Below are 25672 nucleotides of genomic sequence, written 5' to 3' on the forward strand. Positions count from 1 at the left end.
TCATTAAGAAAACAACTGTTTTAGAGAGGAGAGAATATTAATTTTAGCGACAGTGCCAGAGTAGGGTTATTTTATGTAGCCCCTTTGCTGCATATTTGTGCCCCCGGGTGGATTTGCCATAAGCACTGATATAATTGTTGCAGTGCTTCAGTGGGAAACTGAAATGTTGCAGCAATTGTATTCCTTTATTAGTGGCACTTTACGCAAGGAGCCAAATTTAGCCGATTAATGCCCCGGGATGTAATTATTGGTGAGTATCTCCCAGTCAGCGATTAAATACAGCAGCAGTAATTAGCTGCCAACTTGCTGTCTATAAATCAGTCTCCTCGGCACTGGAAAGCAGGAATCTTGAAATATTTGGATCATAACAAAAGTGGAGAGCGGCCTGAAGCCATTTGACGGCAATGATCTCGCTGACTCGTAGGGAAAACAGCCTTGTGCGGACATATGTCCGGTCATGGAAACCAAAAACATTGTCTGCACAAAGCAAACACAGTTAGCGTTTGTTGGTCGCTGCTACTATTCAAGATGGCAGCAACAATTTAGGCAGCAGATGCATCTCAGTAGGAGGTAAAGCTGTGGGAGGTGTCGCCATATTAGTACACCTCAGATAAGTTTAAAGTGACCATGTGCCATATATATATATATATATATATATATATATATATATAAGTACAAAAATATAGAAAGTTAATTTATGAACATTGTATTTGTATAAAAACTAAGATATATGAATATATATAACCTTAAATAGGATATAAAGTGCTTCTAAATATAATTCAGGATAAAGTGTCTAAGCTGAAAAAGCACAACTAACATTCTTCCGAAGTAGGAGCCAACTATCTCTAAATAGTACAATCATATAGAGGAACTTTTAAGACTAAACTTGACTCATTTAGCTCAAATGAGTAGACATGCACGGTGTACTAATAGGGCGTCCCTTAAATTCAGTTTTGGGTGTACCAATATGGCTCCCAAAAAGGTTCAGCGTTGGAACCTTTATCCGCATTTGGATTGGTTGTTTTGTTAATTGGTGTATTGTTTTGACTGGTGCACGTTTGTTTAAATATCCCTTATAATACATGAGTAATAACGAGAGCTGCCTGATTTGTATTAGAACAGGGTGAATAATCTGCTTTATAGAAAGTTATGCAAATAATGTACGTTTAGAATAACACACATAATATTATGCTGCTGCTGCTGTAAATCTTTCTTAGGTGGGCACACTGAGATTTTGCGGATCAACAGAATTTGCATCTGGGCGGTGGGCTGGCATAGAGATGGATGAATCCGAAGGAAAGAATGATGGCCGCATTGGAGGAGTAACATATTTTAAATGTCCCCCAAAACATGGTATGTATTTCTTCTGTGGGGTGGGTCTCATTTTACTAAGGTCCAGTTTATGTCTGTTGTCTATTATCTATTACACTAGGGAGAGCTGACCTGGTAACCAATCAGTGGAAAGCAAGAGAGCGGCAAAGCAGAAAGTAGTGTTCTGTTATGTTAGAAATCCAGTCACTCCAGCCTTTATACATTACATTTTTGGCTAACTAACTATATTAGATACATTTTTTATTTTGCAAAGCCTATCTATTTATCCAGTTTTTATTTTTATACTGAACCGTTCCTTTAAGGCTGTATACTAAATATAAACATGAACTTACTGCACCACAAGCCTAATCAAACAAATAATTTATGCTTTCGAAGTTGGCTACAGGGGGTCACCATCTTGTAACTTTGTTAAACATCTTTGCAAGACCAAGACTATGCACATGCTCAGTGTGGTCTGGGCTGCTTAGGGATCGTCATAAACAAAGCTGCTTGAGTTCTGCATGGCTGGGAAGTAAGGCGGGGGCTCCCCCTGCTGTTCATAAGTATGATTGTTTCCCTGCAGAGCAGTTAGGGACTGTCTGACAATTCCTATCCACAGCAGTAAATGAAGGGAGAATTTCACTGCATACAGTCGGGGTTTTTTTTATAAAAACGGTACACATTTTTTAATTAAAGTATATTGGAGATAGGTTTCTTTTTCATTAAAGAAAGTAAACATTGGATTTTATTTTTTTGCCTTTACATGCCCTTTATGTATACAACCAAACTCCCATATTGATACAACTACATATTTCTGCCAGTGGTGTTGGACTGGGACACTTGGGACCCACCAGAGAACCATATTCCTGGGACCCCCCTGAATATTTTTTATTTATTTAATTTTCCATATATATGTTATATAGATATTTATGGGGGTTTTTTTAGGCTTAACTGCTGGAGTTACTATTTTAACCCTTTTTATGCGTAAGTGATCGCCCAGAGTGACATAATTAGTGGTCCAGCCTGCTAACCTTTTTTTCATTCCAGTACAATTAGGGTTGACACGTTTTTGCCTCGTGGAATCCGGGCAGGGGGCGGAGATGTGACGTGGCGGGGCTGTGATGTCAGGGGCAGGGCTATGACCTGATTGGCCCGTCGCCGCATCAGTTGTAGAAAACTCTGGCTGGTTTTCGTATTTTGGAAATCTGGGCAGGCAGTTTTGGCCCGGGCAGCCCTTCAAAAAAACGGGCTGTCCAGGTCAAAACCGGGCAGGTGGCAATCATGACCCCCAACACAGTGACCCCGCCAAACAAGCTCCCCCTCCCCCAGACAATTCTGCTTTTCCTGCCATGTGAGTACTAGCATGAATGCTGGTGCTCTGCTCGCTGCAGTTGTGAAGCTGAGGCATCATGTAATGGGGCATTTGGGGGAGCTACTGGTAACGCTCCTTCTAATTGGCAGGATTTCTTTTGCTGCTGCATTTTTAATGTGCCGAGACGATGAAACCCATAAATTTAGGTCACAAACCAAAACATTATATGTGGGCATGCTTTCTAGCAGACGGCCCACTGGGATATTTCCCATTATCCCAATACGCCAATCTGACCATGGCTGACAGTTTTTATTGCACAGTGGGGAAATTTCCTGAACCAATCACAAGTGAATTATTTAGCAGTTACAACTACATATATTCTTTCTTCCTTTAATATGGGTATTTTTTGATCTTCGAGGAAATAACTGATTACCTGCTTCAGCACTGGCAGGGGATCTGTGGAATAAAAGCAAGCGCTTTAAACAAACTGTTGTTTCATTGCCTGTTAAATGGATAGCTGCCTAAGAGCACTGCGTCACAATTACACTCCTTAGAATACACTGGATGAATACAATGGCTGCCTGTGTTTTTCTTCCAAATCACCTCCTCTGTATGTTTGAGGGCTGAATAAATGGATGCAAAAAGCTTGTTTGAATGGAATAAAATAAAGGCAATTTGATCCAGAAAAGTCCCACTATTGACAGAAAACTGTTTTCTACCTACAAAAGTCACAATTTCACCATTTAGGTAGAACCAACTATGTGGGGTATATTTATCAAAGAGTGAAGTTAGAGATCGGCACACTCCCCTAGAGTAGAGTCCTGCAGCGAGTCTGGTACCCGCGGGTTACCCGCAAAAAAAGCAGGCACCCTGCGGAATGAGAGGAGGATTTTCAGGTATAGATGCGGGTCAGGTTACAGGTCTCATCTAAATTTCTTATCTTATGTAATATTGTCTATATATATTTTACTCCTTTTAAAGTTTTACATAACTTGTTTATGTCCCCGCCCACTTTTGATGACGCCACTTCCGATTTGCAGCACCATCACTTCGTGTTAGATGGTGGTTGGCGGGTCGGATTGCGGATAAGGCAGTTGCGGGTCTGGGTCGGGTAGCGGATCAAAGTGGTTAAATATGTGGGTTGCAGGATGCGGGTCTGGATCTTAGAAATTGGTTCCGTGCAGGACTCTACCCTAGAGTGAAATTCCGCCACTCCATTTATTTCTATGGGGTTTTTAAAAGAGTATTTATCAATGGGTGAAAGTTCATCCTTTGATAAATATACCTTTCAAAATCCCATAAAAATGAATGGAGAGTTGCGGAATTTCACTCTAGAGCAGGGGTCCCTAACCACCGGGCCACAGCCCAGAACCGGGCTGTGGTCAGTCTTGAACTGGGCCGCGAGCCTAGCGACCAATTAATGCGGCGCAGCGAATTGGACGCCAACCCCTCCCGACCCCCCCCCCTTGCAAAAAAAATTTGGCTCTACAATGGTCCCCGAGCCAGAAAAGGTTGGGGACCGCTGCTCTAGACAAGGACTGTGTCAATCACTAACTTCACTCTTTGATAAATATACCCCTGTGTCTTAGGGCAGTATCACTCAGGGTTGCTGCCAATTGTAGTGCTCCTTCTGCTCATGTGGATGCAGCGTGAAGCGACTAATGACAATCATTTTGATCAGGAAACAAAACACCCAGTAGCATATAAAATCACAGGTTTGTTATGTTTAGGCTAACAACTACAGAAATTCCATGATATGTCTCTTGATCAAGACTTCAGCGATGAAAACTCTTTGGCCGATCTTCCCTGAGACCCTGAACTTCCAATTAAGTGATGTATACGTGCATCAACACAGAATCCGAGATACAGGCTTTGGACCTGTTATCCAGAATGCTCTAACGGATCTTTCCATAATTTGGATCCTTATACCTTAAATCTACTAGAAAATCACATAAACATTAAATAAACCCAACAGGCTCATGTTGATACTGTTTTATTATTACAGAGAAAAGGGAAATCATTTGGATTATTTGATTATAATGGAGTCTATGGGAGACAGCCATTACATAATTTGGAGCTTTCTGGATAACGGGTTTCCAGATAACGGATCCCATACCTGTACTTGCAGTGGACTAGCCTCTAGTGAATAGATATTTTAAGTATTTACTTAAAGGATGTACAGCCTGAGTCTGGGTCTCAAAGTGTGAATTACTTGCAGCAAGACGAGATGTATTGGACAGAGGAATTCAGAAATACTAATAAGAAGTAAAAACCCATAAAGGTTGTGAAACAGACACAATATACTTCCACTACACTCTGGCAGTGTTTCCATTGCAGTGACAGTCTCTCTTAAAACAAAAGGTCATCTATGTTTTTATGCCTGACCTGGTTCTATAAACCTGACCTGAGGTTATTTACCCTCCTCTACGTCTTTGTGAAAATGTCGCCTCTTGTGCAAGACGTCAGAATATTAATTTTCCCCACCCAAAGCATATAGGCTGTGGGTCAGATTAAAAAAAAAAAAAAGAGAACCTAGGTATTACATTGAGATTGTATAGATTGGGATTATATCAAGCCTTTGTGGTTACTGCTGTCCTTTTTTTCTCACCTGACAATTGTTTTTCTTCTGAAATCTGTGCCCTCAGGAATTTTTGCACCTCTCTCCAAGATTAGCCGAGCAAGCGACTCCATGCGCACATTTATCAAGAGTTCCTCTGCCAAAACCATGGCTTCTGTCAAATCACAAAAGCTGGACCTCAGCCGTGTCACTCCAAAAATTAACACAGGTGAGGTGTGCCTTTATATGGTCACAGAACCCCTCAGTGACTTATAATATCCTTATCATTTACAGTAGGGGGTACATTATCCCTTATAATACATGAGTGATACTCAGAGTTCCCTGTATAACTCAGCCTGCAGCCTTGTGCCTTTATATGGTCACAGAACAACCCCTCAGTGACTTCTAATATCCTTATCATTTACAGTAGGGGGTACATTACCCCTTATAATACATGAGTGATACTCAGAGTTCTCTGTATAACTCAGCCTCCAGCGTTGTGCCTTTATATGGTCACAGAACCCCTCAGTGACTTCTAATATCCTTATCATTTACAGTAAAGGGTACATTATCCCTTATAATACATTAGTGATACTCAGAGTTCCCTGTATAACTCAGCCTGCAGCCTTGTGTCTTTATATGGTCACAGAACAACCCCTCAGTGACTTCTAATATCCTTATCATTTACAGTAGGGGGTACATTATCCCTTATAATACATTAGTGATACTCAGATTTCTCTGTGTAACTCGGTCTGCAGCCTTGTGCCTTTATATGGTCACAGAACCCCTTAGTGATTTCTAATATCCTTATCATTTATAGTAGGGGGTACATTATCCCTTATAATACATGAGTGATACTTAGAGTTCCCTGTATAACTCAGCCTGCAGCCTTGTGCCTTTATATGGTCACAGACCCCTTCAGTGACTTCTAATATCCTTATCATTTACTGTTAATAATCACAGTATTTCTTATAATACACTAGTGATAGAATTTTGCAAGCACATTGGTTGGGTTTCCAGTCTGTTATAATGCAGAGAGCTGTTTCTTTTATTAAACAGCAGTAAGTCAGGCTACACAGACCTATACCGAAGACTAGAGCTTTTTTGCAGTATGGGGGTGAGTGTGGCGGTAATCTATTTCATATTTTTTCCCAATCTATCTCTAGGACTTGGTCCAACAAAGAAAAATAGTCTCTCTGACTCAATCCAGGGAAGCGAAACCTCCGACTCTGTTACTGCAAAGAAAGGTAACGATTTGGTTACTGTAGTTGGTCACAGAGGCTGATTTTCCTTTTGTTACATGATCGCGCAGGCAGTCGGCTCTCCTGCAGGCGTATATCTCTGAAAGTACATTGCTGGGAGCAGAATATTCTCCGACCTTGGCTGTCTCCCTGACACTGCTGAATGTCTGTGATGTTCCATCCGTGTAGACTCACTCGTGCAGCCTGTCTGAGCTCACACAGATGTTGCAGACTTAATATAGCCCATATGAGGGCAGCACGTGCAACTGCACTGGGAATTAAATAAGGCAGAACATTAATTTTTGTAACACCTCATTCTCCTCTATATAGATATTAAGGGGCACACTCAACCAAAAATTAGTAGTAGTAGTAGTGTACAATAGTATTTTGTACAAAGCAGTATTGTAAGTTTGCCTTGGGTTTTTATTTCTGTGCATGCTTTTTTAACCTTAATATATATGTTTATGAGATTTCATTTTGCATGTCATTTTAATTAGGCTGGGGTGAAAGATGCCATAGCAGAAGGCTGGAATTCAGACATTCCAACATGGCTGCTTACCGGTGGGAAGTGCCCTAGTCTGGCACTAATGCAGGATATAAGTCCACAGTTGTCTGAGAGTTGTAAACCTTAGGCCATACCAGATATTTATACAGTGTAAGTATATTTATCCTTAAAGGAACAGTAACATCAAATTTAAAAAAAAAAAAAAATTCATTAGTATAAATCAAAAAAAACCCACCAAGACAAATTAAACTTTAAAATCGCAAAGTCTTTATTAAGAAATAACTTACCAAAACTCTGCTTGCGAGTTTTGGGCAATCCATCATGCAGCGCTCAATTTCTCCTTCCTGGCTTCCTTATCGGAGATAGCCAGGGAGGAGAAATTGAGCGATGCATCGTCGCCCTGTCGCTTTTTCTGAAGAGGAGCGTAAGCGGAATTTCGGTAAGTTATTTCTTAATAAAGGCTTTGTGATTTTAAAGTTTCATTTCGTTTTTTTTTTATGCATACTAACGAATTAAAAAATTTTTTTTTTGATGTTACAGGTCCTTTAAAGGGGAACTATCTTGAAAATTTAAATTTAATATAAGCTTCATGATACTGAAATAAAAAAAACTTTCTAGATACAATCAATTAAAAATCCTGTACTGTTTCTGAAATAATCAAGTTTATCTTCACTATTCCTCTCTCAGCATCTGTTTCTCTTCATTCTGTCTTCATTCAGGAGTTGGGCGTCAGATATTCATTGACAGATCCAATATATCTTATAGGGGGGCTCCTTTTGCCTAGAAGATGTATTAGAGCTCACTCAATTAAACTCACCAGACATCATGTCTCTCTACATGCAGAATTTGTGCAAAAGGCAGTTATTTTGTTAGATTTTGTTTGTACTGGAATCCGTTATTTGAGTGAGCTCTAATAAATCTGCTAGGAAAGGAGCCCCCCTATAAGAAATATTGGCTCTAACTGTCGATAAATATCTGACACCCAACTGCTGCATGAAGACAGAATGAAGAGAAACAGATGCTGAGAGAGGGATATTCAATATAAATTGATTATTTCAGAAATGATGCAGAATATCTTATTGATTGTATTTACAAAATTTCTTATTTCAGTATGCTGAAACATATATCAAATTTTCATTTTTCGTGATAGTTCCCCTTTGGGTTCTAAGCCTTGCAGATGTAGCAATAATTATCCTAATAGGACATATTTCAGGCTATGCTAGATGTTAGCTCTACAGCCATTTACAAAACTGTTTTCCAAAAGTCATTGAGAGTGAAATGGTTTTGATTACCTAAATTCCTTCCTGAGATGATGATGGTTGCAGATGTAACAATATGCAAGTAATACAGCAGAAATTGTGTAATGTAATTGTCCTACGTTGGAACCAGCAGCCTCTCTTCCTCCACATCTTCCTCCTCAGTAGAGGCTAAGCTGCACCTTTCCAACCACCTTCGGCACCGCAGCTCAAATAACCATAAAATTTCAGCTCCGTTTAGGTCCAAGTCCTCTTCGTTAAGGACTATTAATGGTATGGGTCAGACTCTCCCGCTAGTATCTGCACTAGAAAGTCTCCAGCTGTTGTGTTATCATTAATGTTGTGCTCATCCGTAGTTGTAGCTGCTTATGTGTTCACAAAGTAGAAATAAATCTTAAAGGAATTGTTCAGTGTAAAAATAAAAACTGGGTAAATAGGCTGTGCAAAATAAAAAATGTTTCTAATATAGTTAGTTGGCCAAAAATGTAATGTATAAAGGCTGGAGTGACTGGATGTCTAACATAATAGCCAGAACACTACTTCCTGCTTTTCAGCTCTCTTGGTTTCCACTGATTGGTTACCAGGCAGTAGAGTCCTGCAGTGGGTTGGGTACCCGCAAAAACCTTGGTACCCTGCGGTTAGAAGTTCCGGGTGCGGGTATAGATGCTGTTCTGCGGGTTTGCGGGTCGGAGCGCGGGACATCTCAATATCGATTTTTACTCCTTTTTTCTGATCACGCCTACTTCCGATGATGTCACTTCCAGTTTACAATGACAGCACTTCCTGATTCTTGATGGTCAGCGGGTCCGCATTGTGGCTAAGATACTTGCGGGTCCAGTCAGGTAGCGGGTCCAATCGGGTAAGAATGCGAGTTGCGGGTCCGGGTTGCAGGTTGCAGGTACGGGTCGGGTACGGGTTCCAAAAAATGGACCCGCACAGGACTCTACCAGGCAGTAATCAATAAATGACTTGAGGGAGGGCCACATCTAAGCATCAATTGCAAACTTACTGAACAGTTACCGTATATACTCGAGTATAAGCTGAGTTTTTCAGCATCCAAAATGTGCTGAAAAAGTCTACCTCGGCTTATACTCGGGTCAGCGGGCAGTAGCTGAGATTGCAGTCACTTTTAATCATTCCTATACCAACAGTTCACTTGGGGAGAGACTGCAATATCCCACAATGCCCTCTCTTGGTTTTATGAAAGAATAACAGTGCGCCCTCTGTTGGTTATATGAAAGAATAACAGTGACTGCAATATCACACAGCGCCATCTGTTGGTTATATGAAAGAATAACAGTGACTGCAATATCACACAGCGCCATCTGTTGGTTGTATCAAAGAATAACAGTGACTGCAATATCACACAGCGCCATCTGTTGGTTATATCAAAGAATAACAGTGACTGCAATATCACACAGCGCCATCTGTTGGTTGTATCAAAGAATAACAGTGACTGCAATATCACACAGCGCCATCTGTTGATTATATCAAAGAATAACAGTAACTGCAATATCACACAGCGCCCTCTGTTGGTTATATGAAAGAATAACAGTGACTGCAATATCACACAGCGCCCTCTGTTGGTTGTATAAAGGATTAACAGTGATGGCAATATCACACTGCACTCTCTGCACAATTCTCTGTCACCATCAACTTTGCAAAGAAGTCCGGTTGATCGCTGGGGGAGTCTCTTTGGCAGAAGGTGCGCTGCTGGGAGACAGGGCTGTAGTTGTGTCTAGGCTTATACTAGAGTCAATAAGTTTTCCCAGTTTTCGTAGGTAAAATTAGGTACCTCGGCTTATACTCGGATCGGCTTATACTCGAGTATATACGGTATGTCTCACGTGGCCCCCCTTAGAGTCGCTGACTAACTCAGAGTTAGAGAGCTGAAAAGCTCTGTTATGTTACACATCCAGTCACTCCATCCTTTATACTGTACATTACATTTTTGGCTAACTAACTGTAGTAGAAACATTATTTATTTTACCCAGTTTTTATTTTCATACTAAACTGTTCCTTTAATAGGAACTTTTACTTTTAGCATCTTGTAGAAAGTGTCCATGCACATTTTTGAGCAGCAGTCTTTCCCATGAATGAATGGAGTCTCTTACTCCATTTGAGAGACTGGGCTAGTTTGGTGCACATGTCACTTTAAAGCAGCTCAGCCATGTACTCAGTAAGATGATTTCTGATATCTATCTATCTATCTATCTATCTATCTATCTATCTATCTATCTATCTCTATACATATATATATATATATATATCTCAATCAGTCCTGTGTATTACACATGTAGGAAGCCCAGAGTCGCTGCCTTAAACACATGGAGCCCGTGTGTCCAATCAGTGTAGCCAGCTGCCAGTGTGTAGTTGTTTAGTGCAGCTTTATCCAGTCTCTGCCACCATCTTGCATTCTTGTTGCAGGGCTCAAGGCTCGTGCTCCATCAGTAGGAAGCCTGCAGCATTTCCAGGCGGAATTCCACCTTGGGGACCGAGTGCTAGTCGTGGGTCAAAGGATCGGTACTGTAAGATTCTATGGCAAAACCAGCTTTGCTCCAGGTATGGGGTGTTTTTCTGTATTTCCTATGTTACCTTTACTCGGTATAGGAACTAAGCAATCTCCAACATCGCAGAAGGGAGCGGGATATAAGTGACAACATCACTGAAGGCATTGGGATATGGGCAGTGATGTCACTGGAGGTGAAAGGCCCTTCTAATATTTAAAGAAGAAACAAACCCTTTATTAAAAAAAACCCTACCCCACATAGACTCCCATCCCTCCTCCCCCCCAACATAGCTGCTACCCTGGGCAAATGCCCCTAAAGGTGGCCATAGACGTAACAATTCCGATCTTTCTCGGAAAAGATCTTTCCAAGAAAGCTTGTTCATTGCAATAAACATGTGTTGAGCTGAATTGTCAGATATACATATAGAAACAATAGAATTCTACCTGTATCTGAACATTCAACAATGGCCGATGTTTAGGTTCCTTCAAAGGCACCCGATCAAAATTTTCCGTCCAGACCAATTGACGAGCCGACCGATATCCAAGTCTTCTGCCAATATTGGTCGGCTCTTTTCCCACCATACACGCACCAAATACCGTACGAAGATTTGTTTCATACTATATTATCTGTGCGTCTATTGCCACCTTAACTTTTTACTTACCCCTCAGTGCAGATTCAGATTCACGGCAGCCATCTTCCGTGTCTTCGTGTCTTCTTTGGCAATTTCCTATTTAATAAGGGGTTTGTTTCTCCTTTAAAGGGGTTGTTCACCTTCAAATTAACTTTTAGTATGTTATAGAATGGCCAGTTCTAAGCAGCTTTTCAATTGGTCTTCATTATTTAATTTTTATAATTTTCAAATTATTTGCCTTCTTCTGACTTTTTCCAGCTTTCAAATGGGGTCACTGGCCCCATCGAAAAACAAATGCTCTGTAAGGCTACAAATGTATTGTTACTGTTACTTTTTATTACTGATCTTTCTATTCAGGCCTCTACTATTCATATTCCAGTCTCTTATTCAAATCAATGCATGGTTGCTAGGTTAATTGGGCCCCTAGCAACCAGATTGCTGAAATTGCAAACTAAAGAGCTACTGAATAAAAAGCTAAATAACTCAAAAACCACAAATAATAATGAATGACCAATTGCAAATTGTCTCAGAATGTCACTCTCTACATCACAGGAAAATATCATTTAAAGGTGAACAACCCCTTTTAGCCCATGTCTGTGTTCTTTCTACTTACTTTACTTTTTCCTTCTTTGTATTAAACAGTATTGAAATTGCTATCTGGTTGCTAGGCCCACAGATCCTAGCAACCAGTTATTTGACTCTCAGAAGAAGATGAGGGCCTGAATCAGTGTTGTAACTAGATGTCACTGGGCCTCACAGCAAATTTATTTTAGGGCCCTCAAAATATCCAAAGGTTGTCCTGTTTTACCAATATATATTTAAATTGCTCATTAAAGAAGAAGGAAAGCTACTGAGGCAGGAAAATTAGCCGCAATAGTGCAAACTAGAACACTATGGGGCAAATTCACTAAAGGGCGAAGTGACTAACGCTGGCGAAAATTCCCAAAATAGTTGAAATTTTTTCTAAGTCCCAAAAAACGCTGGCGTCTTTTCCTTTTTTAAGGGTGATAGGCACCCTCCTTTCCCCCTACATTTCCTAACATATGGCACCTAAACTATGGGCACATGTGTAGGGCAAAATAACAACTCTATTTTATTTTATGAAGCTTTCCCAGCCTTGTGTAGTTCAATGTATTTGTTGCTACATATACGTTCATTGTACTTTAACTTGGCGCCGTACTCAAATGAGGCATCGCTAGAGTAAATTCGCTTTGCTTGAAGAATTAACGCTAGCGCAACTTCGCTACCATTCGCCTCCACTAATATGCAAATTTGCGTAGCGCCGGCGAAAATACGCCTGCCGAAGTGCGGCGAAGCTGTTGCTGGCGCAACTTCGGATCTTAGTGAATTTGCCCCTATATCTATTCTGTAGAAGGTTTTACCATACCTGAGTAAAAAGCTCTAGAAGCTCTGTCTGGTTGTTTAGGGTAGCAGCTGCCATATTAGTTTGCTGTGATATCACTTCTTCCATTAGTCTCTCTCAACTCATTCATAGCTCTGAGCTCAGATAAATCAAGGAGGGGAGGCAGGAGAGAGGAACAAACTGAGCATGCTCAAGCCCTAGCCCTGGAGGTTTAAACTGAAAACAGGAAGTCTGATACAGAAGCCCTTGAGTACACAATAGAAGGAAAGAAATGCTGTGTTTCTTTTGAGCACTCAGAGCAGCATTACTTTGAGGGTTTACTGGTGTATTTATATAGACCTTTCTGATAAAGCTTACTTGGTTTTAACCTTTCCTTCTCCTTTAAGTAGAGCTTCCTAGGGCCCCCTATACCTCCTGGGCCCCCCTGCAGCCGCAGGGGCTGCTTCCTCTGTAGTTACGCCCTTGGCCTGAATAAAAAGATACACCAGAATTAGCAAAAAAATGTGGCCCCTCGTATATCTGCTGTTTAGTGGCAGGGGTCACTGACCTTTGCAGCTGTTAATTTCCACTGCCCAAACTGACCTTCATAGATAGAGTATTTTCACTAACTTAGGAAGAGAGACTCACATGCAGTTCCACTGTACAATATCTATAGATATATCATTTTTCTTCCCTACAGGTTTTTGGTGTGGAATTGAACTGGACAAGGCCCATGGAAAGAACAACGGGTCTATCTCAGGGGTTCAGTACTTTACATGCCCCCCCAAACACGGCGTGTTTGCCCCCCCATCCCGAGTACAACGGTAAGTGCAAAATATTTACTCATTGAGAAAAGGGCATAATGTTGTGTTTCTCCTCATTGCACTACACTACACCCTTCCATATTTGCTTTCCAAAAGGATTTACCCAATGGAAATATTAAGGGATATTTATTTTCCGTTAGTTGTATTTGCCTGAGCTTCTGTGAAGCCACTGCTGGGCTATCCTGCAGTTTCAGCCTTGTCTAAGGAGCCATTGTCTCTAAAGCAGTCTACAAACTCCCATCATCCCATTGGAACAATCCAGGCGGCAATGTGGCCGAACAGTTAAGGGAACCATCGGCGATATTAATGTGATCATTGTCCAGGCCAGAAATGGCATTTTCCAAAGTGGGGACAATTCCCCATGTTTTCTCATCTCCTGTCAGAAAAACTATGGCAGTATAGGTATTCCTCTGTACTAAGCACAATTCAGCAGGAACAGCCCCCTACGTTTGCTCATAGTCTGTACAGAGAGATCCCATAAATCTATGGCAGCATAGGTATTCCCTGTACTAAGCACAATTCAGCAGGAACAGCCCCATAAGTTTGCCCATAGTCTGTACAGAGAGATCCCATAAAACTATGACAGCATAGGTATTCCTCTGTACTAAGCACAATTCAGCAGGAACAGCCCCCTATGTTTGCTCATAGTCTGTACAGAGAGATCTCATAAAACTATGACAGCATAGGTATTCCTCTGTACTAAGCACAATTCAGCAGGAACAGCCCCCTACGTTTGCTCATAGTCTGTACAGAGAGATCCCATAAAACTATGGCAGCATAGGTATTCCCCTGTACTAAGCACAATTCAGCAGAAACAGTCCCCTAAGTTTGCTCATAGCCTGTACAGAGAGATATCATAATGGAGCCATAGGTATTCCCCTTGTGTTGAAATGTTAAGGTATAACGGCCCAACTTAACCTGAGTAACATATGTATGTTTTCCAACTTGTCTCCATTATTCAGTATAGCATATATATATATATATATATATATATATATATATATATATATATATATATATATATATATATATATATATATATATATATATATATATATATATATATATATTCTTCAATAAAGCAATGTCAATATTGCGTGTGTAATATATATATACTTCTGAGAGTCTAATATACTGTATATATTATATATAATAGCATAGAAGGGAGATTGAGTGAGCAGCTGTGAGTAAGTTGCTCAATGTGGGTGGATAGTAGAGATATTATTTGTTATACAGTGAGTATCTGTTAATCCTGTCACTATCTCTTGCCTATGTAGGGTGTCCGGCTCAGTAGACTCTCTGTCAGAAATCCCAGCAAGCAAACTCAATCATTCTTTCCCAGGTAGGGATCAGTGGCTTTGTATCTCCTCTGGCACGTCAGCTTCTCATTAAATACATGAGTGAGTCAGATGCAGAGTTAAGTTTCTCAAGAGCTGTGCTTAGGGCTGTGCAACAAAAAGTTTTGTAGCTAAATATCTATGTTTAATGAGTAGCTAGCAGTTGACTGAGAATACTGGGACTTGTAGTTCTCAGCAGCTTAAAACTTCACGGCATAAAAAGCATTAAATGGAAGCCCTTGAGTTTGGCATCATTGTCATTAATGTGAAAGTTTTTTTTTCCTGCAGGATTCAGGAGGAGTTATAGTTCAACATCAACCAGAGCATCACAAAGGGAGGCTGACCGTAGGCATTCTTTGGGCAGGTAAATGGATTTCATTTGGAGAGAAAGCCCTAGCTGGCTTCAATGCATACACTTACCAAACTTTTCCTTCTTGTTATTTTTCAATGAACTGCTGTTACTCTGTGTATATGGTAATAACTGATAGATATTGCCTGGGGTATATGTCTCCTATAGAAGCAGTAACACGTTGCATTGGTGCAGCTAAGGCGAAACCACTACTGCAGGGGGTGGACTGGGGGAACATGTGGTTTAGAAGGGATAGGCAGGGGGATGGAAGTCTTAATTCACCCTCTTGACTGCCTGCATTGGAGTTGGAGAAACTGGGGGAAAAAAATTTGTTGTGGCACCTGGGCCCTTAAAGGGCATGTAAAGGCAAAAAAAAATCCAATTTTTACTTTCTTTAATGAAAAAGAAACCTATCTCCAATTAACTTTAATTAAAAAACATGTATAAGAAACCTGACTGTATGCAGTGAAATTCTCCCTTCATTTACTGCTGTGGATAGGAATTGTCAGATGCTCCCTAACTGCTCTGCAGGGAAACAATCATACTTATGAACAGCAGGGGGAGCTCCCGCCTTACTTCCCAGCCATGCAGAACTCAAGCAGCTTTGTTTGTTTCCCTGTAGAGCAGTCGGCGACTGTGTAGAGATTTGTATTGGATTTTATTTTTGCCTTTACATCCCCTTTACTGTTTCCAACTCCAGCTGCAGGGACAAAGATCATGGAGTCGGATTTAAACAGATAAACTATGATTCTATTTGGAGGATTATTTTGGTGCAGCCACTGGTTCTGCAGAGTTGGAGAAAGTTTGTATTAAACAATACAAAAACTATAAAATCCACATTAGATTACATGACAACACAGGACCCAGTGCAGTCTGTATATTCTGATTATTAATCAGTCTTGCTGTATCGGCTTCTGGCAGATATTATTTGACTTGTGCTGTTTTGATTATAATTTATGACGATCCCTAAGCAGCCCAGACCACACTGAGCATGTGCACAGTCTTGGTCTTGCAATGATGTATAACAAAGTTACAAGATGGTGACACCCTGTAGCCAACTTTGAAAGCATAAATCATTTGTTTGATTAGGATTGTGGTGCAGTAAGTTCATGTTTTTATTTAGTATACAAACTACAGCATTTCTAGCCTTATTCTATTTTAGACTTTACTTCCCCTTTAAGTTTACATCACTACCTGGATTGTACCACTATTAACCCTGTGTGGCCAATAATAATTACACTATGAACTCTTTCTGTTGTCATATAAAGCCTGTCCGTCAACCAACCTGCTGTCTCCTGTAGGGGGCGCCATAAACCATGGACTCACATTTATACCTTCCCTTTATGTCTGTGTTTCTATTAGCAATAGCAGTTTGTGGCGCCAGTTTGCCACTGACCTCAAGAAACTTTCCCCACCTACTCCTGCAGCTTGCGTGGCACTAAAATGGCTCTTCCACAGGAATGGTACAGGCCACCCCTTACTCAGGGGCTTCATATCCTCTGCAAGTGGTACTGCCATGTTGGAAACATTGTGTAAAACAGGGGTCCCCAACCGCTGGGCCGTGGGCCAGAACCGAGCCGAGGACAGTCTTAAACTGGGCCAACGAGCCTAGCACCAAATTTGACGCCGACGCCTCCCAACCCCCTCCCTGACCCCCTACACTGGTCCCTGAGCCAAAAAAGGTTGGGGACCCCTCCTAGTGGTCATGAAGATATTGTGCTCTTGAAGCTCAGAGAGACAGTTATGCACATAGCCATTCCCATTTTAATATAAGAGCAAAAATGTGTTGTTTTGGATGATTTGGGGGGAGGGGGGTAAAATGGACCTACAAAAATGCACTGTATGCTAACTGCAGCAGGGGGAAATGGGTTCACTAATAGATCAATAAAGTCGTAGTTCCCCTTTAAATACACAGGTGCTCATTTATAACACGGGGCTAATTTGCCCCTGGGCAGTAACCCATAGCAGTGAGTGGCTTTTTTTCAGCCAGCTGCAGGTTGAGCAATGAAAGCAAACGTCTTATTGGTTGCTATGGGTTACTGCCCAGGTGCAAATTTGTCCAAAAATTGCAAGGAGATGCAAAAAATTGCAAATAAATGGAAAAAAGTTAGTCCCTTAGTCCAATCCGCTCCTGCCGATCCTACTTCAGTTCTCCCAACTGTAGAATACTTCACATATATAAATGGATCAGCGCCTCTGGCATCGGAGACAAACAAACACCAGAAATAGGAGAAAAAAAAGAAAATATATAGTGTAGTAATTTTTATAATTTTGTAATTAGGCACCACGTGTTATTATGGGGAAATGGTGATGTGCTGTGTTACTTCCCTTTTAAATCCGTTTTTTCACATGTGTTCATAAACCATGCGTAATTCCCCTCTCAGGTGCCCTTTAACTCTTCTCAGCATGCATGCAAATCCTTCCACCGATAGCTGGCTGAAATCCCTACTTACACGACCCTAATCTTTAGTTTGCCCGTAATGATATCCACGCAGCTCTTCTCCTCCGTCACTCCATGTATTTTCACATATAAAACAGAGACTTATATCGTGTAATTTGCTTTAATATAACTTCTTATAAATTTAAAATATTTCACTCACATTTTTGTCATTCTTTACACACGTTTTCATAAAAAAGGCTGTTTTGTGCAGGTTGCCCAGTTGTATCCGAGATAGGAGTAAAAGAGCCGGCTTCCCCTTCTCCCTCGTGGCTTCTTCCCTGCAGACTGCCGTTCTATCCCCACCGCCTGACGCGTTTTGCTGATCCAATCAGCTTCCTCAGGTGCAAATTTGCCCAGTGTTTATAAATGAGCCCCAGTGACTGTAGGTTATAGACTAAAAGAAGCTGAGCATATTTTTATTTGATTTGCCTTTACGTGAGTCTCACTGTAGATATTTCTGTGCTTTATTGTTTGATCAGACCCAAGAAGCCGACTCTGCGTCGGAGCTGGAGTAGCACCGTGACCACCAACAGCAGCAGCATTGAGGACCCGGTGAAACTGCTCCAGGGCTCCCAGGTGCTACTCACCAGCTCCAATGAGATTGCAGTGATCCGCTACATCGGCCCCACTGATTTTGCCCCTGGCGTGTGGTTGGGCCTCGAGCTCCGGAACGCCAAAGGGAAAAATGATGGCTCCGTGGGGGCAAAACAATATTTCCACTGCAAACCCAAACATGGCATCTTGGTGCGGCCGAGTCGCGTCACCTACCGTGGCATTAATGGTTCAAAACTGGTGGACGGAGTTTGTTGACCAGGATCTTTGTCAGGTTCTGCATCTTTGTATCTCCCAACTGGGATTTGTTACTGAATTCCAAACGTATTTGTTATAGATATGAGCAAATTGCACTTTATTACCTTCTGTGTCACTCCTTTCTGCTGCTTTATGTTCCCTCTGTCTCAAACCTTCTCTTTCTTTCTTCTCTATCTGTTATTCTTGCACCCATACTGGTTTGTAAGCAATCATACTCTCTTACCTTCTGAGGCTTCTGGGAGTTGTAGTCCAGCCACGGATAGAGTTGGCCTATTTCGCTAATGTTACAAACTGACAGTAGAATGTTTTTTTTGTGTGGAACCCACACTGAAAACAAAGCACTTATTGTATTATTGGATGTCCCCTCTTTCCTGTCCTACAAGAACAGCAGCCTTTACCCTGCGCTTCTCCAGACACTGCTGAACTACAGTGGCTGGGAGGATGCTGGGTATTGAAGTTCAGCAACAGGAGCGCAGGGTAAAAAGTTACACGTTTAAACAAAAGAGAATTGTTTCCCGTTTGGGAGGGTTTTTAGGATTTTGTTATGTTAATGTATATAGATCAGGGGCTTGTTTTTAGCTTTGGGGTCAGCTGCTTAGGCTGTAAGTTTATTTATGTCAAGCCATGAACTGCATAGAGAATGTCACTAATATGAATTCATCTCCTGAATGTATTTATGTGCCAGAACTGAATGTACTGGGGAATGTGTGCAGCATTGTTTCCCACAGGGCTAAGGCTCGTATGTATCACATTGCATCTATTTATCCAAGGGCTGATCCTGCCTCTTCCCGTTGCTTCTCCCTCTTAGCAGCCATTGGAATCCTCAAGGCCAGCCCACTGCTTCCTGCTCCTCCCCCTGTAAGGTTCCATTGGAGTCCTCAAGGCGAACCCACTGCTCCCTGCTCCTCCCCCTATAATCCTCCATTGATGTCCTCAAGGCCAGCTCCCTGCTCCTCCCTCTGTAAGCTGCCATTGGAGTCCTCAAGGCCAGCCCACTGCTCCCCCCTCTGTAAGCTGCCATTAGAGTCCTCAAGGTCAACCCACTGCTCCCTGCTCCTCCCCCTGTAAGCCTCCATTGGAGTCCTCAAGGCCAGCCCACTGCTCCCTGCTCCTCCCCCTGTAAGCCTCCATTGGAGTCCTCAATGTCAACCCACTGCTCTCTGCTCCTCCCCCTGTAAGCCTCCATTGGAGTCCTCAAGGCCAGCTCACTGCTCCCTGCTCCTCCCTCTGTAAGCTGCCATTGGAGTCCTCAAGGTCAAACCACTGCTCCCTGCTCCTCCCCCTGTAAGCCTCCATTGGAGTCCTCAAGGCCAGCCCACTGCTCCCTGCTCCTCCACTGTAAGCCTCCATTGATGTCCTCAAGGCCAGCTCACTGCTCCCTGCTCCTCCCTCTGTAAGCTGCCATTGGAGTCCTCAAGGTCAAACCACTGCTCCCTGCTCCTCCCCCTGTAAGCCTCCATTGGAGTCCTCAAGGCCAGCCCACTGCTCCCTGCTCCTCCCCCTGAAAGCTGCTTGATTTAGAGGCACTAGACTGGTGGAGAAATAAAATGTAACATTGTATCACTTTATTCCCAATTACTAAGACAATTTTCACTCAGATCTTTCAGTGAATTGCTCTTCTGCGCAGATTGGGGTGAGTCGTAGTCACAATTAGTCTCCCCTGCTCCATGGACAATTGTGGCGTCACCCAAGTGATGTCACATTTTGGATACAAATGACAGATTTGCCTTATCAGCGTCTTCCTGGGACAGACAGAATGTACAGGTATCTGAATGGAACGTTGGAAGTGATTTTATAGAGAGGAATGGAGCTGAGCGCAGATTAGGAGGCGGCTTGGCCGCCAAATTGTGGGTTCAGGGTTTTCCTGTTTGTTTTATATATTTGTTATTAACTCTTTAACTAAACAGTGTTGGATTTTCATAATGTAAATAAATATAAATAAAGCCAAGGGGGTGTATCCCCTTTCATTCCTGTGTGTTTTGCACATGCATCCCAGGATTGAGGATGGGGAACCTTCACACGTCTCCCCCCTTCTTACTCCCAATTAAGGTGACATGTGATCGGGAAGTGACTGTAAACTCAGTTGGCACAGAGTGATGGAACATCATTGATCTGTCTACAGGCTACATGGCACCTCCAACATTTCAGCAGGGGGAAGGGCAGTGTGTGTCAATACAATTGTGATTGGTACAGTCTGTAGGTGTAGTAACACTCCCTGCCCATTAGGGGCTGCAAAGATGTGATGGTCCAGAACCATAAAGGGGTGGGGCTTATCAGAGAATAGGCGTGTGGGGACGGATCATGGGCGTGGTTAGGTGGGTCAGGAGTGGATTATTTAGGGGAGGATTTTTTACACAACTTCATTCTAAATTGTGTAGAACCACATGATTTCTGTTGGGGTCCTGAAAGGGGCAGCTGTCAGTGAAGTGTAACTACAAATGCAAGTGATTTACTAAAGTGAGTGCATTTCTAAATATTGCTTCCCACCTGCCTCCCAAGCCACAGACACAGAGAGCAGTTGGAACAGAGAAGGTTTTATTGGCCGACATGCCTTACTACAGACAAAGACGGGAGCACAACACAAACACGGGGATGTGATACAAAATCTCAGCAGTGATATATTTATATATGTATAGAATTTACATACAGTCCCTATTGAGCTGATACCATTATCCCTGCTGGGCTCAGGCCGCCATATATACATCTCATTGCATAAACTGCTGGGTGGGGAGAGACTGACAAGCTTCCGCTGATTGGCCAGCTTTGTCTTCACTCATTCACTTACATCATCAGTAAGTGGGAGGAGCCATATCTTATTTCTGTGGGGTTTTCTTAATGTCTAGGGTTTTTTTTTTCCCTTCGCAGATTCAGTGATACCATGTGACACACAAAGAGGATGGAATTGTGGGTAATAGCGATCAAGCTGTGCAACATTTTGCATGATTGAAATCCCTGAAAGCTTCCTGATCATGTGGGCCAATGGAAATCTCAGTGGCCCTGCCCATCTGTGATGTCACAAAAGGGGGGCAGGGTATGTGCACACCTATAAATGATGCAGTTGGAACAATAAGCTGGCATGGGAAGGTCTCAGGCAGGGATAGTGAAAGGAAAAGCTCAACCCGACCCACAGAAGGTATGCAGGAGTCTGACCTGCAGGTATGGGGTCCGCTCCTATATCACTAGCAGGTAGAGCAAAGGGGATATAAAGCACCATCCCTTTAATACTCAATCATTGCACCTCTGTGCTTTCCAAAGTAGCCATACTTTAATTACAGCTGCAAGCGTATCATCCAATGAGAACTCTGCCTGCGAGCACTGTGTTGGCCATCTTGTTGTTATCTAACATAGGGAGATCACATGGCAATATGGTTACACTGCAATGAAACCCCAGAAGGGCAGATGTGGGGCGCTGTGGGGGTGCAATGGTAGAAAGTACCTCCAGTGATGTCTGGAAAACAACGTAATAGAGAAGTGCAGGCAGTGTTCTCATTGGGGAACCATTTGCATATTAAAGGGGTTGTTCACCTTCCAAACATTTTTTTAATTTCAGTTGCTTTCAGGTTGTTCACCAGAAATAAAGACTTTTTTCAATTACCTTCCATTTTTTATTGTTTTACTGTTTTTCCAAAATCTGAATGACCCTGTCTCTGGTGTTTGAGTCTGGCAGCTCAGTAATTCAGGTGCAGACTCTGAACTGTTACAATTTTACAACATTTAGTTGATCCATTTCTCAGCAGCATCTCTGGAGTATCAGCAACTATTGTATCAATTCTAACAGCTGCCTGTAATGAAACTTAGAGATTCTGCTCAGCAGGGTCAAAGATAAACAACGTATCAACTAATCAATTTAGAACAGTTGACAGGGTCGGCGACCCCTTCCGATCAGAGCTGCTTTAGAAGGTGAAAAATGACCATTTGCACTTCAATATAAGAAAAACAGTCACACATAGAAAATAGAAAGTATTTGGAAAAAAGTCTTTATTTTCTGGTGATCTATGTGAAACCAACTGAACTGTACTGGGAGTTGTATTCCAACAAGAAGACAAATCTCTCACCAGCCTTTGTGATAGAAGCAACAGGTATTGGTCCTTGAGCAGAAGGTAATTCAAACTTATCAGCTTCCTTCTAACTTGTCCTCTGCCTCTGATCTGTCTCCTAGCCAGGTCTGGACTGAGAGTCAAAATAGGCCCTGGCATTTGAGGTACACAGAGGCCCAATCAGCCCCCACCAGCCCACTAAATACTGACTTTCTATGGCACCTTATAGCAGTCCCTCAGAACCCACAGATTGCCAGTCCAGGCCTGCTCCTAGCCCCTTTCCCAACTCCCCCTCTAGCCTTCCCTACTCACTGTGTTCCCTTGTATGTGGTCCACAACATCTTGCCTCTGCCCCTATTTACATCAAAGCTCCACCCATGACATAATGGACCCGCCCCTGCCGGTAAGAACACAGTTAAAGGGATACTGTCATGGGAAAACATGTTTTTTTTCCAAAACGCATCAGTTAACAGTGCTACTCTAGCAGAATTCTGCACTGAAATCCATTTCTCAAAAGAGCAAACAGATTTTGTTATATTCAATTTCGAAATCTGGCATGGGGCTAGACATTTTGTCAATTTCCCAGCTGCCTCCAGTCATGTGACTTGTGCTCTGATAAACTTCATCACTCTTTACTGCTGTACTGCAAGTTGGAGTGATATCACCCCCCCCCTTTCCCCCCCCAGCAGCCAAACAAAAGAACAATAGGAAGTTAACGAGATTGCAGCTCCCTAACACAAGATAACAGCTCCCTGGAAGATCTATGAACAGCAATTCATAGTAAAAGCCAAGTCCCACTGAGACTGATTCAGTTACATTAAGTAGGAGAAATAACAGCCTGCCAGAAAGTAATTCCATCCTAAAGTGCCGGCACAAGTCACATGACTGGGGCAGCTGGGAAACTGACAAAATGTCTAGCCCCATGTCAGATTTCAAAATTGAATTTAAAAAAAAATCTGTTTGCTCTTTTGAGAAATGGATTTCAGTGCAAAATTCTGCTGGAGCAGCGCTATGAACTGATGTGTTTTTGAAAAAACATGTTTTTCCATGACAGTATCACTTTAAAGGGTGGGAGCCCTAGGGGAGACAGAATATGGTCTCAATGGCTCCAGAACTAAACCAAGGTGAATTCCGCTCTAAAGCACATAAAGTTAGTCTGCACCAAAATGCAGTTCTAAAAGGCAAGTTCAGAAATTTCACCCATGTTAGTTGTGTCATATCCTGTTGCTTATGTCACTTCCTGTAGCTTTCTATATCCAGCTAATTTAATCTTGTTGTCCTTAGTGACCCCATTAGTGTTTAAGTGCATGCTGGGAGTATCAGCGACAAATAGAGAGCATGGGGCTGTCTTGCTACTACTGAACTGCAGAGGTGAGTGTCCGAGGGTGCTGGGAGTTACAGATCAGTACTGATGGAGCTATTAACCCAAAGTGCAAGGTCTCTTTGTTCATAAACAGTAATAATGAGCCTCCCGAATCCCCCCCCCCCCGATGGAATGAGCAGATCCACCAGGCAGAACCTACGAGTGAAACACAGCAAAGAGCAGTATTGGCTAAACTTTAATCAGGGAAGGAGGAAGGTCCGTGGGCTACGACTGACTCATCTATGAGGGGCCCCTAAGGCTCAGAATAGCAGCACAAGACTCACTGTCACTGCCCCCGGCACCAAATGGTTCAGAGGAATCTTTTTCTCTGTTCTGCGGCCCAGGAAGGGGGGACTTTGTTCTTTGAAGGGAACATGTGAGAAACTTTATTTTAGAGCTTCACATAGAAGTTGCCCATAATCTGTAACATGGTTGGGAGTTCCACTGGGGTATCACTATACGGCCCTGGTGCCCTCTAAGGTGCAGGATCCGATCCACCCACAATAACTAGAACATAAAGAGTAACTGTACACTTATAGGGTTATGTAATACAAGGCACTATGATTGGCCAGGAGCAGTAACCCATAGCAACCAATCAGCAGGAAGCATTTCCTGATCACCTGTGTAAAAGCAAACTATTGCTAGGAGTTACTGCTCAACCATAGGCTTGAGCTGATTGTTCAATAAAGTATTTTCCAGTTTTATTGGTGTGGTTTCCAGTGTGCCCTACACCCTTTATTTTTGCTTTTACACAATCATAGTGCTTTATTACATATGGGGAATGTATTTTTATTTTCTCTCTGGAAATATTATTTGTGGTGTCTGTTGTGGCACCTCCAGCTCTTCTGGTGTATTTGCCACAGTCTCCGGCTGCCCAATCACATCACAGAACCTTCCTGTTCAACAGGGCTCCCTATACCAGGAGAAATGGCCAGAACAGAGAGATCCCCTAAAACTATGGCAGCATAGGTATTCCCCTGTACTAAGCACAATTCAGCAGGAACAGTCCCCTAAGTTTGCTCATAGTCTGTACAGAGAGATCCCATAAAACTATGGCAGCATAGGTATTCCCCTGTACTAAGCACAATTCAGCAGGAACAACCCCTTAGTTTGCTTATAGTCTGTACAGAGAGATCCTATAAAACTATGGCAGCATAGGTATTCCCCTGTACTAAGCACAATTCAGCAGGAACAGTCCCCTAAGTTTGCTCATAGTCTGTACAGAGAGATCCCATAAAACTATGACAGCATAGGTATTCCCCTGTACTAAGCACAATTCAGCAGGAACAGTCCCCTAAGTTTGCTCATAGCCTGTACAGAGAGATCCTATAAAACTATGGCAGCATAGGTATTCCTTTGTACTAAGCACAATTCAGCAGGAACAGTCCCCTAAGTTTGCTCATAGCCTGTACAGAGAGATCCCATAAAACTATGGCAGTATATGTATTCCCCTGTACTAAGCACAATTCAGCAGGAACAGCCCCTAATTTTGCACATTGTCTGTACAGAGAGATCCCATAAAACTATGGCAGCATAGGTATCCCCTGTACTAAGCACAATTCAGCAGGAACAGTCCCCTAGGCACTCCAAGTAGTCATACATGTAAACACACTTGAGGGAACATTTGTACACATTATTCTATGTTGATTATTATCTGTTTAATGGGAACAATTCAGTCCAATCTAATCTTTGGGGCAATGTTAATTTTCCTTTCTCACTTTCCCATTTAATGATCACTTTGCACAGTGCAGTCTCCCGTTCCAGTAGAGTCTCATTGCATTAATACATTGCTCTGCAGCTTACCCATCATGCTCGTCTGTGAGTTGCACTACCTATAGCTGGCTGCC

General features: G+C 42.3%; 1 protein-coding gene across 4 annotated transcripts in view; it reads left to right on the forward strand.

Annotated features, from left to right (window-relative positions):
• Window positions 1–20373, forward strand: part of clip4.S (CAP-Gly domain containing linker protein family member 4 S homeolog) — a 41784-nt gene extending 21411 nt beyond the window's left edge. For 3 of the 4 annotated variants that reach the window (XM_018264913.2, XM_018264911.2, XM_018264912.2), the window contains exons 8-15: window positions 1218–1353; window positions 5269–5409; window positions 6347–6427; window positions 10610–10744; window positions 13366–13489; window positions 14767–14831; window positions 15115–15190; window positions 18095–20373. In XM_018264913.2, coding sequence (XP_018120402.1) covers window positions 1218–1353; window positions 5269–5409; window positions 6347–6427; window positions 10610–10744; window positions 13366–13489; window positions 14767–14831; window positions 15115–15190; window positions 18095–18425 — 1089 coding nt within the window. In that variant the 3' untranslated portion in view covers window positions 18426–20373. Of the gene's footprint in view, window positions 1–1217; window positions 1354–5268; window positions 5410–6346; window positions 6428–8296; window positions 8456–10609; window positions 10745–13365; window positions 13490–14766; window positions 14832–15114; window positions 15191–18094 lie in introns of all 4 variants that reach the window. The other variant, XM_041564215.1, reaches the window with a different exon arrangement.
• Window positions 20374–25672: the final 5299 nt, after the last annotated feature.

Source organism: Xenopus laevis, chromosome 5S, assembly GCF_017654675.1.
Source record: "Xenopus laevis strain J_2021 chromosome 5S, Xenopus_laevis_v10.1, whole genome shotgun sequence".
Lineage (NCBI taxonomy): Eukaryota > Metazoa > Chordata > Amphibia > Anura > Pipidae > Xenopus > Xenopus laevis.